Source organism: Mya arenaria, chromosome 5, assembly GCF_026914265.1.
Source record: "Mya arenaria isolate MELC-2E11 chromosome 5, ASM2691426v1".
In the NCBI taxonomy this organism is placed as follows: domain Eukaryota; kingdom Metazoa; phylum Mollusca; class Bivalvia; order Myida; family Myidae; genus Mya; species Mya arenaria.
The window spans coordinates 68,494,568-68,512,573 of NC_069126.1; the positions used below are offsets into that span (position 1 = coordinate 68,494,568).

The 18,006-nt window shown below is 32.4% G+C and overlaps 1 protein-coding gene across 1 annotated transcript in view; it reads left to right on the forward strand.

Annotated features, from left to right (window-relative positions):
* Positions 1 to 14,973, forward strand: part of LOC128234976 (uncharacterized) — a 152,272-nt gene extending 137,299 nt beyond the window's left edge. The window contains exons 4-9 of the mRNA XM_052949634.1: positions 9,981 to 10,021; positions 10,410 to 10,425; positions 10,807 to 10,895; positions 11,268 to 11,283; positions 11,689 to 11,768; positions 12,042 to 14,973. Of these exons, the coding sequence (XP_052805594.1) occupies positions 9,981 to 10,021; positions 10,410 to 10,425; positions 10,807 to 10,895; positions 11,268 to 11,283; positions 11,689 to 11,768; positions 12,042 to 12,073 (274 nt within the window). The 3' untranslated portion in view covers positions 12,074 to 14,973. The remainder of the gene's footprint in view (positions 1 to 9,980; positions 10,022 to 10,409; positions 10,426 to 10,806; positions 10,896 to 11,267; positions 11,284 to 11,688; positions 11,769 to 12,041) is intronic.
* The last annotated feature ends 3,033 nt before the right edge of the window (positions 14,974 to 18,006 follow it).

The following is an 18,006-nucleotide window of genomic DNA, read 5'->3' on the forward strand; positions in this document are numbered from 1 at the left end:
AATCTTCTTCCTCTGAAACATACGTATTATTATATTGAACGACTCAATGATTTTAGTACCATATACTTTTCAAGTATGTAGGTTAATTCATTAAATACTATCTATCGCCTTTTGCTTCGGTGCAACTCTTAGCTAAGCATCTTAGCAAATTCCAAAGATAAGAAGAGACAAAATGAGCATATATCAAACTATTACGGAAAACCCGTAAGTCAATCAGTACAGGACGTAGCGTAAGTCAATCAGTACACGACGTAGCGCAATCGGAAGTTAACCGGAGGTGGGCAAGTTGTAACGATCAATGCACCTGGAATAATAATTATTCAATAAAGTGCAAACATGTCATGACATCTAATTGATGCTACCGAAAGGTGATAATGGAATCACCTGGTCAAATATGTCTCTCACTTCAATATCAGTCATTTGCCAGGTCACAGACCATCATAGCCAGTTATATGCATACTTTCAGGAACACAAGTTCTGATTGACCGCAAACCGAAAAATACAAACATGAACAAATAACAGCTCTTATATTTGTATATCTGTATTATAACATTATAACTGGGTTTGCCAACATATATTCGCGACTGGGCTTGATAAATGTTTGATTCTAAACAATCAAGAATGTCGCGGAAATATGACAAACGTATTTCTTAATTCAACGCGCGGCTATTTTTGTTAATTGATATGAGATACATGTTCTACATGAATAAATTCATGTTTTTTTAAGACATTAAATCTGTTATGTACCTGATATCGCATTCCGTCGCTGAAAATTGATCAACTGGCTCTGTTATCGGCTATCCCCTCGTGACATCATCAAATGGCAGATTATTTAAAACAAGGTATGAATGTAATTGAAAGGGTGTATATGTTAAAGCGTTACCATTCAATACTAACTGTTTTAGAAAAATGCATAAAACATCAAGTTTTGAACTTAAATATTAAAATCTGCGATCTAATGTTTTGTCAGCAGTCTTATATAACTGGTTTCCATGGATTTTCGCAAAAATTGGCTCGTTCCAAGACAAAAAATAAAAAAAAGTTGTCAAAACGTTCAATCTGTGAGAGTGCAGCTTTAAGCGTGATAACAATATTTTTTTCAAAAAAATCGCATACAATCTCACAATGTTCTGTAATAGGTAAAATGTTTAAACATACTCGATTAAGGTGAGAACTGTCGTCGTTACTACGATTACTTTTAAAATAGTATTTATTTTATTTCCACACATGCAATTCCTTATTGTTTAAACGTGGACACTTGAATACTCGCCTGGTTTGTGTATTCATTGTGACTTTTAGCTTACACACTTACATATTCAACATGTTTGTGTATGACATGCATGGTTACTGAATATTCAACGGCGTCATAAAGTTTTAATTAGGCTGAACTGTTGACGAACGTCCTGTAAAACACAATTAGTCCTACATTTTGTTTTACTTTTAAGAAACCTTGCGTACTCATATATTTTAATAGTATTAACGTATCATTAGAAACTGCTAACTTTGGTGTAAAATGGTCATTTCATGTGTAATGCATATTCCACATGCTAATAAAGTTCGAACGTCGAAAGTTTAACTGGCAGAAGAAATAAGACAATCTATGAATGAGTTAATTTAAGTGGTAAAAGCTTCCTGGATTTTTGCTGATAGCTTCGCTCTCATCATGAATAATTTCAATAACAATTGGGTGCAGAAACATATATATATATATAAATTAAATTTAATTTCATAAACATTAACGAAACTATTCAATAAATGTAAAATTTAGACTTTTCAGTTAAACGCTATCTAACGAAATGCTATCGGTCAGCGAATTTTCAGTTATTGAACTATGCTTTTCAAAATTCAGGGTAAGCCTACTTTATCCATTTATATTTTTCGCCTTCGTCATAAATTATTATCTAATACTTCCGTTACTACCTAGTCAATTACAATCGTTTATGTGCATTTTTAAATACCAAGGCGACATGTATTTTGCATTATTATAATTATTTTATGAACACTGCCATAGAGTCGACATAACAGATGAAGAAATCATCCAATTTTTTACAATATAAATCTGATGGATATGCCTTCGATGAAAATGTTTCTCTAAAGTCAGGTAGCAAACTACAATAAATACGGAAATAACAGTTCTAATTACATTTAGAGGAAACTGGGAATACAACATCGGCGGTAAAATTTGACACAATACACTGATTAAGCATTAAAAACATCAACTCTTACCGGCACTGGTCGGCTGTGCAGAGAGTTGTTTTTCTATTTATCAAAACAATGGTCACGTAATTGGCTGCCGTGTATTATGACAAGCTCAGTGTTGGGATATTTTCAAAACATTTTGCCTGAAACGCATGCTGACATTATAGTATGTTGTTTTAATTTTAACGCTTCAAATACTTTGTGTTGTCATAGTATGCATGGTTCCATTCGGTTATATTTTATTCAGATAAATGTAATTAGAACAAAACAACCTCGTAAGTAGTATGCTCTCTTACTTTTGATTATAAATGACTTCACATATATAATGTGTCAATCGTTAAATTACGTTTTTTATGTAATCTGCCATTCTGCAATTCAAGGCGTGTTGCTTTGTAATTGCACCTCTATAACAGTTTTCAATATTTTATCTTCTAGTATTTGTATTTCAATCATAATTGCTCGTTTTTTTACAGATACTTGCTCACATACGCAATCAGTGAAATTTACTTTGTGTAATTTTCGAGGAGCGATCATATCTGGTTAAACATTGAAATAGTTATGTTTTTTTTACTAAGGTTGATGTAAACACAACGATAATTTGAACATACCATTTTTTGTCGTATCCTTTACCATTCAAGAACCTTCCATCCTTGTATAATCGATTATAAGCATGTTAAGTCCAAGTACAGAGTACTGCTCTTAAATGATCAATGCATTGAGCACACTATCGTTGATTTTTTCCGATGGGAACACGTGTTTGAACACACAATATTTGCGATGTTTTCCTAAATCATGAAATAGTGATCTTGATATAGTAAAAGGGTGAAATATCCTGGTATACCAATAATATATTATTTAAATATACACAAAGAAAATACATAAATATATACCCTACATTTGTGGTTGAAAAAACTGTCTTAAATATATTGCTGTTTTGACTCCTAAAGATCATACTGACATATGAAATGACAAATCAAACTTTGGGTACTTGGAAACGAAACTTGTATTTTAAAGTCGATCGATTTAAGGTTTTTAATTCAGTGTATGTCCATTTATTTATAGATGTTTCCATGATCAGGTAGTTCAAATGGTGAAAGGGTTTATGTATACACTTACAAGAGTCCAAGAGATTGAACAGTTCCGAATTAATATTGTTTATGTATTGTTTTGTGTGATTCTTTAGATGGCCCGAAAATGAGGATCTTACTAGACATCAGCGTAGTTCGAGGGGAAAAGTTTGAATATCCATGTTTGTATGAGCCTGGAAATCCCCCCGCGGTGTCCTTCGAGTGGACAAGATCCGGATCAATCGCATCCTGGATTAAACAGAAAAAACAGAACTTGACTATTTCAACCGTGCAGCGCAGTGACGAGGCCAATTACACGTGCAATGTGTCCAGTATTCTCCGGGCAACGTTGGAAAAAGAGACTTTGAAATACGACACTGCAACTTTTCATTTAAACGTAATGTGTAAGTATATATTATCACTTACCATGTATCATTTTACGTTTTACTACTTGATGTTATCAGCGAAACCATAAAGTATGATCCCTCAAGATATCACCCAAAAGAATAGTCCGAAATAGCATCTCATATTATTATAGTTTTATGAATTTGACATCACCGGTGTTGTGAGTGCTTTTAATTTTCATAAACGTAACGGTCTAATTGATAACAGGCAAATGCATATGTGATGATTTTAAGTGTGGTTTATCTTTGAACATATTCCTATAGGGAATAATTGAACAACGACAATTTGATCAGATTTGTTGGACTAAGAACTAACAAGTACTAATACAGCTCCGTTAGTACTGGCACGCATTTCTTCAACTGTCAACTGATAATCTATATGAAGACATGACTCTATGTACAAGCAATACCATTTTAAAATGTACACATATATATCTCATATTTTATATAAATGGCACAATCCAAGTGAACTGTCATATGGTCATAATGTGTTTACATGCATCTGAGTAATCATTTCGCAAAATGGCAGATATTTCAAATGTAGGTGAAAATAATAAAAACAATGAAATGATATAATGTTTCGAATTATTTTTTCTCCCGAAATTAAACACCAGATATGTTTCTTTACAGCTTAACAATCGATTTCAATTAAATCGGCGTTAGCTTGAAAATCATATGAGAAAATAAGACGTGTTTTGGGTAAAAATTTGACAGGCATATTGAAGTGGTATCATTACTTATGTGAAAAACTACAGGAACAAGCTCAGTAGCAAACAGTTTAAAAACAATCCATGTTTTCATACAACATTTTCATTTTTACGACGTTGACAAAATGTTTCATTTATTCAATTGAAGATCACCCTCACATATATTTAATTTACTGTTGAACGTTAATAACTGCAATACTACATTTCTGTATTAAGTCAACGGCTCTAAATGTTGTGTTTCAGATGGAGCAGAGAATCTAAAAATGCGAATCAACAACGTTTCGAACGCATCAGTAGAAATTGAGGAAAATACAACAAACCATATTCAATGTTCGCTAGAAAGTGATCCCGCCTCAACTATTGCCATTCTTAAGGACGGTAAGAAAATGATAGAAAGTCATGGAGTACATCAACTGACACATGAAATAAAGCCTGAATGTTCTGACACCGGAGTCTATACTTGCTCAGGATACAACGAGTATGGGGTAGCAGAAAACGCCTCGATCAATTTGTTTGTCAAATGTAAGTTGTAGTTGTGTCGCCTTGTATTGTTAGATATGCCCCATAGCATGTAAAACATATATATTTATGTTGATGAATTCATATGAACATGTCACTGCAAAACGCCTCCAAAATACCAGATAAATGTATTATACTTAAGTTACTAAACGCCTCTTTCTTGCTGGTATAAAAATGAACAATTTGTTTAATGTCGGCAAAACTGAATTCGGATCGTGAAACATGTGCTAAAACGTCTGGCTTGTTGATTAAAACCCAATAGTAATACTATTTGGTTTTAAAGGGATTTTCTTTCTGCCCGCTTCATTAGTTTCTTGCTTCCAAAAAAATCGCATTTAATTTAAAGCTAGAATAAATCATTTTTTTTCCTTTTTTTTGGTGGGGAGGGGGAGTGGGTGCGGTAGGGGGCAATGTCACATATATTACATTTACGAGATTCCTGATAAGCCTACACTATTTGTCGAATATTTTGTAACCCGTTTATTTCATTTTTTAATATCAAACGTTTATGCGCGACTATTTTTAAATATGATTTGAACTCTTAAAGAAATACAATAGTCAAAATGTGATAAAATCCCTCGCCCACCAAAAGAGAAAACAATTTTAATATATGTTTTTCTTGGGCTAATCTAGGCTTTGTTGTTAAATCTTGTTACTATATGTTTTGGTCATACCGGTGTTAACAAAGCGGCATTTTTTATAGAAAACTTCATCTTTGTTCACACGTCAATATTTTGAAAGTCCTAAAACGGGAATTGTCATATTTTAAACAAGAATATCACTCTTAAAAATCTTTATTTATATTAATGTGTCCATACTTTAATGATTAAACTTGATTGATTAATTAGGTGATTTAACTCCGGGCTGTTTTGGTTTATAATCGCCAATGAAATACAGGTAATTGTTGTAGTTGCTGCAGTTGATGGTGTTGCTACTGTTGTTGTTGTTATAATAGAGCCAAGGTAAATGACAGAACCCAATTCTATATTAAAAATATAATAAGTGTAATAACCTTTGACGTGACGCCATAAATTAAAGCTTTGAAAATTTGCGCATTTTAGCGAATATTTGTGGTTAAAAACCATGAAAATAGTTGTTTTATTATATAAATCAAGAGCAAATCCAATAAGTCATTAAAAGGTGTCAATGAATTCCGTATCGAAAAACCACTCATGTGATTCTCTTCATAATATGTTAACAGCTTCAAATTCATATCAGAGACATTGCTCTATTTCTTGATCGAGTTATACATGCATGCCCGGTGCGTCTGTGAATCAAACGACTGAACACGCACGTATCTGTTTTAAATCTTTTGCGGGTGTAACAAACATAAACTCGTTTTTGGCCAATATCTGAACAGATATCATAATTAAGTGGGTATTTTGTTTAAAAGAACAGATAAACATAATTCACAGAAGATATATAAGTTGTTCGTATTATACTTTTATCATTCTGTTCCAACAGACATGGCGCCAAACCATCTTGATAAAATATATATTAGTCGGATGATACCTAGATAAACGAATCTATGTAGACGTAGATTCAATATATATATCAACTCAACTTTAACAACCGATTTATAATGTCTCAGAACATTGTTTCCTTCAGGCTCAGCAAGACAGCCCCCAGGAGTTGTTGTGAAACGTAATTACATAGCCCGTCAAGGTGACAATGTGTCTATGTCGTTTACAATAGTTGCCTACCCAGTACCAAAACCTTCACAGTTTGTTTGGAAAAGGTGCACAGAGGAAAGCGAGGGTTCATGTAACAGATTGTCGGATAAAATTCCTAAAATTGATATTGTGACTGGAAATCTTTCCAGCTCTCTAACAATACTTGACGTTAAAATAGAAGATTACGGAATGTACCATTTTTCCGTGCATAACGACATTGGATCACCATTAATCGAAATGTTGCAGCTGAAACCACCTATAGGTACTTTACTAGCCCTTCATTCGTCATATATAATGTTAAATATACCATAGATTTTAAATAAATAAGCCATATATTTTTCGATAAATGACTTAAAAATAAATCATTTGGCTTAACTGCTAGGTAATAAGCTTTACTTCTGAAACATGACAAACTTAAATTAAAACACAATTTTCGTAGAAATGTTTGTGTGTAAGAGTTAGGCATGATTTTAAAAAGTAGGGCCAAAAAAGGTTGCATAGGAGGTCGATTACAGTTAATTACAATAAAAAAATATCTTAAATTGTACAGAACGTGCTCGTATTACAGGCCCGAGACATGTCCAGAGCAAACATTAACGTCTTTTTGCTCCTTGATTTAATTTCATTTGCAGCAAAACCGGACCCACCTTCTGACTTTCATGTAATCCAAGAGGAAATAAGTGAAACGAGTGCTGTTTTGGCATGGGTGCCTGGATTTGACAACGGATCGCCACAAACGTTTTACATCACCTATGGGAAGAAGGGTGGTTCCTCAGGCTGGATCACAAAATCTGTAGAACACACATATGAAGCAAAGATAAATTACACGTTAAGAAATTTAGAAACCGAAACGGAATACATCGCTTCAATTAACGCCTCCAACGAAAAAGGTTCTACTACAACAATAAATGACATAACATTCATAACATTGAAGCATATACCTGGTAGGTTCCTTCTTATAAACTTATTTGAATAAATTGATTAGACGTTGGTAATTGGTTAAACCATTTCCTTGTTCGCAAATGGTCCGAGTTTCTGCGAAAGGGTCTTTATGACGACGAGACTATTGGTAAAATAGTACATAGTACGCTTTTTCAGAATGATATTTTATTAACCAAAAAAAAATGGTTGTATGGATCATATAATCTGCTTGGTCATATAAAGAGATGAACAATACTCATATACTCAATATCGCTAAGCTATGCGCTGTAATATAAATTGTACGAATGTAATTTAAAACTGAATGAAATAAACACATTCGTTGTCCTCTAGTCTTTTGAATATATATGCAAAAAGCTACAGAAACATGCTCAGTAGCAAAAAGTTTAAACATAAACCCGGTTTACTGGCAATGTGCAACGCCAAAGACATAGAACACAAATTCACAGACAAGAAACATAGAACAGCACACAACTCTACAAACAGCACAGTGCATAAATACTTTATATATATATATATATATATATATATATATATATATATATATATATATATATATATATATATATATATATATATATATATATATATATATAATTGGTATGTTTATCAAGAATTGTTAGGTACCGCCTTGGAACGGTCAGTAAAATATAAATTTACTGGGGGTTTAAACCAGTTTTTGTGCACAAACCTCACTCTTATCCCAACAATTCTTAATAAAGATAAAACGCAAAAGATAAATCCTATCAAAGTATGCATTAACTTGAGGAATCTTATCAATAAAACAATTAATAATAATAAACGAAAAGGTAAACCCCAAGTACTTCAATGATTAGAGATCCCAACTCTATCTACAGACGGAGGGAAACAATTCAGAGCACCTAATGCAAATACTTTTCAAAGATACGATGCAGTCATCGTTAGAAACCAAAAACATCACACACAGTCTGCCTTAAAAAGTTTAAAATTGTGTGACCAAAGAGTTTCATAATAAAAAGCATCATTGTACTAAAACTGGGAACAAATAAAGAAAAAAATTATTAAAAATAAAAGCGACTAGTATATGCTATTCTCTCCTTCCAAATGATTTGAAAACGTAAAATATTTGAAGAAATTTAAGTCACAGCCAAAACACTCGGAGTCAGTCAACACGTGTCCGCCAAAAACGGTTTTAAAGAAAACATGAATTAGCAAATTCTTCATAAAAATCAAAGCACTGAAAGTTTAGTTATGAAAGGGTGCTACATTCAACCCAATATTTTGTCTCAGGTATTCATCTTCAAAAACAAGAGACAAGCGCTCTTCAAAATATTGCCTTTATATCCACGGTTTAAATAAAATCCAAGTAATTCATTAAGTCTATCTGCCCAACTACCTGCTGGAAACATTTTAATTTTACGAATTTTCTTTAAAACATCACCATAAAAATCGGGATGAGCAATACTATCAGCAATGAGCGATTTAAGACTACTATTGTACTTTGATATGAGATTAAAATGACCATTAAAAAAAATTGAGAAAGTTTCCCTTAATTTAAAATATCGGAAACCCTGTTTTAGAAGTTTTTGCGTCATAAGTTTACTGCGAGAGCTGATTTTTTTTACATCTGTACATATTCTAGCAAATCGTATTAACTGTGCAATAAAAACACCATACGATGGTGAAATGTCTAAATAGTAAAGTCGTACAAGTACAAAGGATATTAGTGACTATTTTAAGTGAACATGTTTTTATTTTATAAAAAAAATCCACTTATTCTTGGTAGACTTTGCATTGAAATATAGAGACATATTATGAATGATATAAAAAACCGCAAGTTCTATGAAATGTGCTTCCTATCGCTTTTACAGATGCTGTTAATTTTTTTCTAATTGGAAATTAAATATTATACGGACATACTTTTACACACTTCACGAAAATTTTACTTTGTCGAAATATTGTTTTAAATCTCGCATGTTACACTGACATAAATTTGCAATGTCTTTTAGGCGTACAAACAAATTTCATGACTGCATTAATTGGTGGAGCCGTCGGTGGTGGAATTGCTGTGGTTTTAGTGATCATTGGATTGGTCTTCTTAGTGAAAAAGATGAGAATCTCAGGTAATGAACTGACTGTTGTAACCAAAAACAATAATGATAATGTTTTTTTTAAAAACAATAACTATTCCAACAATAAATCTTAAAATCCAATATATACTCATGCACATTTATTTCAGTTCTTAAGTTGTTCTGTCGGTGAAATGATACGTTTATATATTTTGTAGGGTTTACCCAAGAAAGAAAAACAGTGGGCAGGTAAGGATTTGTCATTTTTGTATGTGTTGATATTATCGTAAGCCAACGCGATTATATCACTTGAATCAATGGATTATGACCATATTTACTTGTTGTAATGTCCTACAATTAATTTTCTTTTGTTACAAGACTAAAAATATATGCAATTTTACATAATATGTTTAATCTTTTTAAGACGAAAGAGAGAACATTCAAGGCAACAACAGGACGACGATGGTAAGAATTTATGGCATCGATCTTTAAAACGTATACTCGCGCGGATAAACTGGTACTTTACCACAGAGTTAAAGTAACAAAAGTTAAGAAATATTGTTGGCACAAAAAGTGGTTGTTTGTAGATACAATGAGGAATTAACAGACTTGTTAATATAAACGAGACTTACATGGAAGATGAAGTTTCATTGAGCATCTCCGAAGCACAAAGTGATTGTGATTGGTTCAAGTGAGATATGTGTGGGCCCGACTGATCAATTTTAAAAACTTTCCGATAGTGAATTGACATGGGAGTAAAAATAAATATGTATATATTGAATGTGGAAATATGTGCATACACTTATATACATGTATGACGGTTTAAATTGCTTATCATTTAATTGATTTTCAGAAGCAGGAGACAATGGGTAAGATAAGAACATGAAATTAATACATTGAAACTGTATGACGTAATAACATACATATATCAGGTACACGTATAACATATGTGATGAGTTTGAAATCGCATGTCTATCATCCAATCGCATACAACCTTATTTTATTGTCCACATGCTATTGTTTTGCTAGTTGTAGTATTGAAATGATTTGATTGGTAAATGGTCATTATTAAATACCATATCATTGCGTAATGGAACTATAAATGATTCCATTTCAATTACAACAAAAAGTATACGATTTATTTAATAAAATCGGAAAATCTAGTTAACTGTTTTCCTAAATCAAATTAGTCAAGCACAAATGCCATTAATCAAAATAGAGTTGGCAGAAGTGTATGTCTTAAATTATAGATTTGGTACAGACAGCTCCAGCTGTAAAGCAGCCCAGACGTACGAGGAATTGTCAATGAAAACAGATACATCGGTTTATGATGCTCTGAGTTAGTATTACAAATTAATTTGGTTATTTAAGAGTATTTCTTTTCTTTCTGTTAATCCTTATTATCAATGCAATCATATAGAATGGGTTCTGTCTTCAACGTGAATTGTACTAGTACCACATCGCTCGTAACGAAGGACCAGAAACATCTAACACATATGTTTTAAATCGTTAGGCTTTGATCGCTGTGATATTGTTGTATGTAATTTTGGTACGTGTGCATATAACTATATGTAACACTTCTACTAATAAAACTTATTATATTCATCATTACTCTTGACCCGTTTTTATTAAATGCGTATTTAAATATATTGGTATTGAAATAATAACACATGTACGTCGCTTTCAATACTTGCCATCGATTTGATTTCAGAAAAAGGAGAAAATGGGTAAGATGAAAGCATGAATATAATACATTGAAACTGTAAGACGTAACATGTGTAATATCTGTGATTAGAATGCAACCTAATGTAGAAAACATTCAATACAATTAAATTGTATAGGGTTTTAGCTTTCACATGTTTATGAATTAAGGTGTTTGCCATTTGACGCAAATTAGTAAACAACTTTATGAAAAACATACAATAATGTTAATCTATTTTCCTAAATATAACAACAAGCGCTTTATAAACATAAAGGTGTGTATGTTGATATGTCTCGGTACATGTCTTCATCGTTGGCTTTCAAACGATGTTCCGCTTTGCATTCGGATGCAATATAGCACTATACATGTTCAGCTAATACACGAATATCAATCACATACTCTGTAGAATGTAGTTACCGTTATTTTTCAGTCAAGATAATTCTCAGGTGTACACGGCGTTGGATGAGTCAAATTCAACGTCGCAAAATTACTACGGGAATGTCAAGAAAGGTATAAACTTGTTCTATATGAATACAGTATATTGTGTATTCTTGTATATTTAAGTGATCTTTAGTTGTACGTATAACGATCAAGATATGCTAAAATCTCAAGTCAATGTAACAATGGTTTACATTTTTTTTCTAAAAACTCAATCACACATTCCTATATAACTTTTTAACGTACGTTTAATTTGATACTATTAATTATTTGGTTCAAAGCCCGAGTTATATAAATAGCCACTTGGCATCGTCGTTTTTTCTGAACCTTTCCATGTGATTGCAGAGGATCCCGTTTACAACAATACTGTGTTGTAGAACCTGGTGCAAAAAGTGCTTGATTTGGATAATTGCAAGTCCGACATCATCATTCACTATGTCAGTGAGGTCTTTAATGATTTTATTTCTTCACTACAGCCAATGAACCAACAAATTATCGACGAACAAAAAGTGAAAACAATGATTTTCTGACTTGTTTATATATAGAGTTGTATAGATATGAGTATGTTGGCTTATGTGTTGGGATAAATAGTAGTATATGAAGTCAATCTATGAAGACCATATAATGACATGATTAAATTAAGGAGAATTTGAAAGAGATATTCCTTCCGGAAGGTTAGAGGGCAAGGTTGAAATTATACTTTCTTCTTTGTCCAATCAACTTAAAAATAACGCTTGTACAAACGGTCCTCAAAATTTGTGAGAATGTTGGCTAGTACCTGCAGATCCCATATTGATTTTTGGATCAACATATAATTATATCATAGAGCAAGGTCACCGGATTAACCCTAGTTATATTCATCTTTTAAAACGAGTTATTCAATAACAAACATTAAACACAAAAAGGAATGTAAAAAACGAATAGATTTTCAGCTTCTTAACGCATACGTAATGTAGTTTTATAATACAGTGTTTTTTACGGGAATCAGTCATTAAGTGTAGTCAATTACACCGGTTTTTGATATTAAATGAAATGTCAGCAATATCTGTTAGAATTTTATTTACAGTCACAATGAATTAAATTGCTTCAATTCGCAATACTTACAAAAGACTTTGTCCATCAAGGCAAAGTAACAAATGCAAAGATATATTTTACTAACTGCACATTACTATACCATACTGTTATTCCCAAGCGTAAAATTATACGTACAAGTTTGTTGTTTGAAATACATACAAATATTATCCTTAATTTAAATTATTCAAAAAACTAACCATTTGACAGTGGTTTGTCAACTGGCTGGACCGTGCGTATGTGGACTGGCCATACAATCGGGAAAACTATTTGATGTTATCATTCTTGGCAGTGATATTATCCATCTTACATTTTGTTATTGCATGTATATAAACAGCTTTGTGAATACTTTTTCTCGGGTGTTCAACCTATTTTAAACTATATATTTATTATTCCAGGACACCAATTCAGTGTTTTGTATGTTCTCTATGATTGTTATTCGTGTTTGCAAATAGTTAGTTGAGCTTTTGTTTTTTTCATGTTATCATTTACCTGACTTTAAATAAAGGGTATTGTATCTTGTATTTTGTATTGGCAACTTCCCTAGTACTTAGTGTATATAGAGTTTAAAACACAGCTTTAAGATCATTAATATTTATGATTTGTATACTTATATATAATAATGGCTTAAATTAGAAATGCGGTCTTGATTATTTCAATTTCGGGGTTTTACAATTATGTGCTTTAATTGTGTTTACATGTATAGTGGTCTACAAGTACCGTTCTTTTATCAGTGAAGCTAATTAAATATCAGAGACCTTTTAGTATGTCTAGGGCCCGGAAAGTAAGGTCACGGTGACTTAAAATCGAAAAATGGTTAGCACTGAATTACTTTATTTAGGGTTGACATAAAGTGACTAAACTTGGTATTTTGAAAGAGGTTATGGAGACCTTTCTAGGAATTACGTTTGGAGCCCATATAATTAAGGTCAAGGTCACTGATACTTAAATAATTTATCTGTTTGGTACTGAATAACTTTGTTTGTGTTGACAAAATGAGACCAAATTTGGTATGTATGAAGAGATTAGGATCACCTTGTGGCCCATAGAATCTCAGAACGGATACTGAAGTTATTTTTTAAATCATTAAAAACCTGGTTTCGTCGCATTGCGCAGATTCTTTTTTTAACTTTTCATTGCCTTTAACAGGCACATATTACATAATTATTGTATTCATTTCTAAAGCTTGAACTGTGCTGTCATTTTCAGATATACTCTCCAAAACGGATTTATTAATCAAAATTTGAGAATTTTGTATTAGTTTGATTTATCATTTGTGCAAAATGCATGTCCGTAATTTGTGTAACTCGTAAATCAATTGTATATACCTGTATGAACTGTGTAATTGTAGTTTCCCCTGCTGCATAAAATTGTTATAATCCTTATTTACTGTGTGAAATGTCTAGCAGATGCTTCCTCCATAACTGTACCAGGTTATCTCGTAGTTTTGATTGCCAGCATTGAGTCGATTACTGTTTACCTGTCAAACATGTCCGCATTATGCATTTTGTAGGTTACGGCGTTGTTAATTATGCATATAAGTGAATCAAGTCATTTCTGACATTTAAATGTGATGTTATAATGTTATTTTAAGTATTACCTCAGATATCCAATGCTGGGAAGCACTATTGCACGATTGTTTTTTGCGGAATGCTGGTGTAATGCTGGGCTCACTTATCTTATAAGAATCACTGTTATACTTCAAAGCAGTATGTTGCATTGTATTGTTAAATAATATATGTTAATTTCTCTAATTCAAGACCATATATACATATTTTAGTAAATATTATATTAGTTTTCTTACAAAATATGAGCCGCATTACCAGCTTTGCTGGTGAAAATATACAATTCTTATTGGGTGCCAGCAACTCCAGCACCAGCAGCCACTTATATAAGACGATGCTATTTGCAATGGAGTCACTCGTCTGTAGTGAGTCGTCAGTAGTTAGTCATCAGAGTAACGTTAAGTCAAACTAAACCAGCCATGAAAAAGAGCTATGCTGGTAATTTCTAACATTGTTACTACAATTAATACTTAATTAACTACATATATACCTATAAAATTACTACTAGCATACTTAAATAACTATCATAGAATACAAACATAAGTAGTTCTTATTCGGAATACATAAACTGACTACTGGTTCCATTGCTTACCCATGTTATAAGTTATCCATGACTTGCAAAAGTGAATAAATGAATAGAATCCTGACAAATCTCGAGTTTCAATCTAAAACGATAATAAAAATTGAACCGCCCGGCTTTCAATTTGCTTTCTTGGAGCTGCCACGTTCCATATCCATATATCTGGAAAATGCACCTGTCCAGACTTAGTGTAAGATTCATTTGTGACTTACAATTACCTTGCAGCAGAAACCTTATAAAATATTTTGATAAGCGATGGCATCAGTGTACTATGGAATCATCAATATGCGTGATGGTCTAATGTCGGGTAGTTTAAGCGTTGAAAAATGTGCGATAGTTGTGTGAAACAAGAAACGGGGTTAGAAAGTTTGTATGAATACAAATTATAAAACTTGGTCATGTGGGTCAAAAAGAAGGTCACTAGATTAAACTAAGCAAAGGTTCGCAATATGATCAAAATATTTATAATATGAATTTTCGGTAATGTTCCAAATTGGATCATGTAAGTATTGCTCCAGGTAGAACTTAAGACACAAAGCTTGTAAATACTGGAAACCACATTTTGACCAAATCAAACAAATTAAGTCAACCAATTAAGTCACAATATCTCCATAAAACCTTTTTCGTGTTTTTATTTGGTCGTATGGGATCAAAAAGTAAGAAACTCTGTCAATTTTAGAAAAGCCTGTATAAAATGTAAGTGCCACATTTTCAACTGCTTAAAAAATCTATGAAATTAAGGTTAGGCTTGAAGTTAGATCATATTGGGTCAAAAATGTACGTCACCAAGTCGAATATTAGTCAAAGACCATATCGTTGCTTGTTTCTTGATTACATAATTAGTAATTGACCCAGGTTTGCTTCCAAGAGTCCTAACGCCCCATCTGTTATACTATCATAGAAGAGTTGCTGTATATGTCTGTGATTCGATCTGTTCGGTATTTTTCGATGCACGCAACATCCTCGGATATGTTCGGAACGTGACCCATCGGTTATTAATAAACATGTTTATTGGAAAGTGTTAATATCGTAATTCAGTCAACAACCACCTGCTCAAATTCAATAAAACTCTATGAATATCGAAACTAAACCATACTACGGTTTATAAGTGATAATATTCAAATAAATGATTATTCCTTGTCACCGGCAAGGAGAGACATCGTACAATTGTTTAAAAAGAACAAGCTGGAGACATTGAGCAAGTTCTTGACCCGTGCCAAAATATTCAATGGAAGGAAAAAAACAGAGAACAGTTTTGTGGCTTTAAAAAAAGGGCTATCAAAACTACTTATTTAAAAGACTTTATTTCATTCTACAACTTTTTCGCTTGTCCTTATATGTCGTTTTGATGTCAGTGTTTGTATTGCAAGGACATCTGGAATTACTTGGGTCACAGTCATGATACTTTACAATAATGTAAGTAAGCCTATGAATTCACGCACCTTGGGGTTTGCATCTGCATCCGTTTTGTAAGAATGGTGTTATGACCCTAGTTTTAGCGGAAAACAACGTTTTAATGTCCTCAACTGCAGTTGACCAAATAAAGAAAACATTTTCAGGACTGACGAATGAACTACTATATAGAAAATCACCTTCACAAGGACGTCGAAGCTTGGTTAAAATTATGTGTGTTTCCTCATATCTCAGAAACTAATATGAACAAAAGCGCTTCCTCTACTGGCTTGAAGTATTATTCCAGGGAACGTTATAGTTAAAGTTTACTTGATGACTAAGTAAAACATACAAAGAGTAACGTTTTTTCATATATGTTAATGCAACATGGAAGTATTTCACTACATTGTAAATAACAAGCAGTTCTGCTGCTGTTGACAATTGATCTAATAAATGCACACATATCTACAATAAAAATGTATAAATGGTATATGATACATTATACTTGATATCAAAATATGAGTTGTCCTACTCATTTCAATTTTTATAGCTACTATGCATTTGAGATAAAGTACAACAACGCATTAGAAGAATATATAAAAAACCAGAAAATAAATAAAAAAATATCACATAACAATAATGATTGCACAGAATAATATTACAGTCAGGAGTAATTGTGTTTATACTAGATTTGAATGGGCAAAACTCAATTTAAATATTGTTGTTATTCATGGCCAAACATTTTCTCAATTTCTATTAGTAATGAGTCAAAAGGATCTTTATCCCCAAAAAGATGAAGGAATTATTGATTGTACATTTGTAGCCAAGCAACTCTGACACAACATCTGCAAAACATATCAGTGATAATGCAGAATATGCTCTTTTTTGTTTGTTACAAAAAAAACATAATCGAAAAAAAAGAACAAAAAGTTGCAAAATGATAAATATGAAAAAATGTGACTTTAGATTTTAAAGTCAAATACCTATACTGCTTAATGTAGACCAATACAACTGAATAATCAATGCAATGATTTTTAAAAACTATTAAAATACATTTAAGTGTAAGGGATCTGCCAAGCTCAGTGCTGTGGACTATGCGGAAAGACATGGATATGTAAAAGGTGTTTTGAATGACATTGTCCATGACCCTGGTCGTGGTGCCCCCCCCCCCCCCCCCCCCTGGCCAAGGTTACGTTCCGTGATCCTTACAAGTACAAACTTAACCAGGAGACATTCATTGCCACAGAGGGCATGTACACAGGATCAGATTTATACTTAAAAGAAATCTGTTTTAGACATTCTACAGTTAAATATGCATTTTCACACGTATTCGTTACATTTTAAGACCATCCACAGTGACCATTTTCTATGGGCTTCCAATATTTATTTTTTATTTTTATACATTTGGTGGGAACAAAATGTATGAATAAGTTAATTTTGAAAATATCAAGACTTTTAAAGGCACAGTATGGTTAAGTTATGTAAACTCATCTAAGTGTATGTATCCAAATGTCCTTTCTTAACTTTTTTGACATCTTTAAACACCAAGTATGGAAATATGGATTTATGGCAATAACAAACATGCAACACAATTGAAAGTTTATTCTGAATTAAGCACGGAAATAGTAAAAACATTATCACGTGACTTTCTTAAAGGTTGAGTATGTTTAGTAGTTTAAACTTATCAACGCGTATTTATATA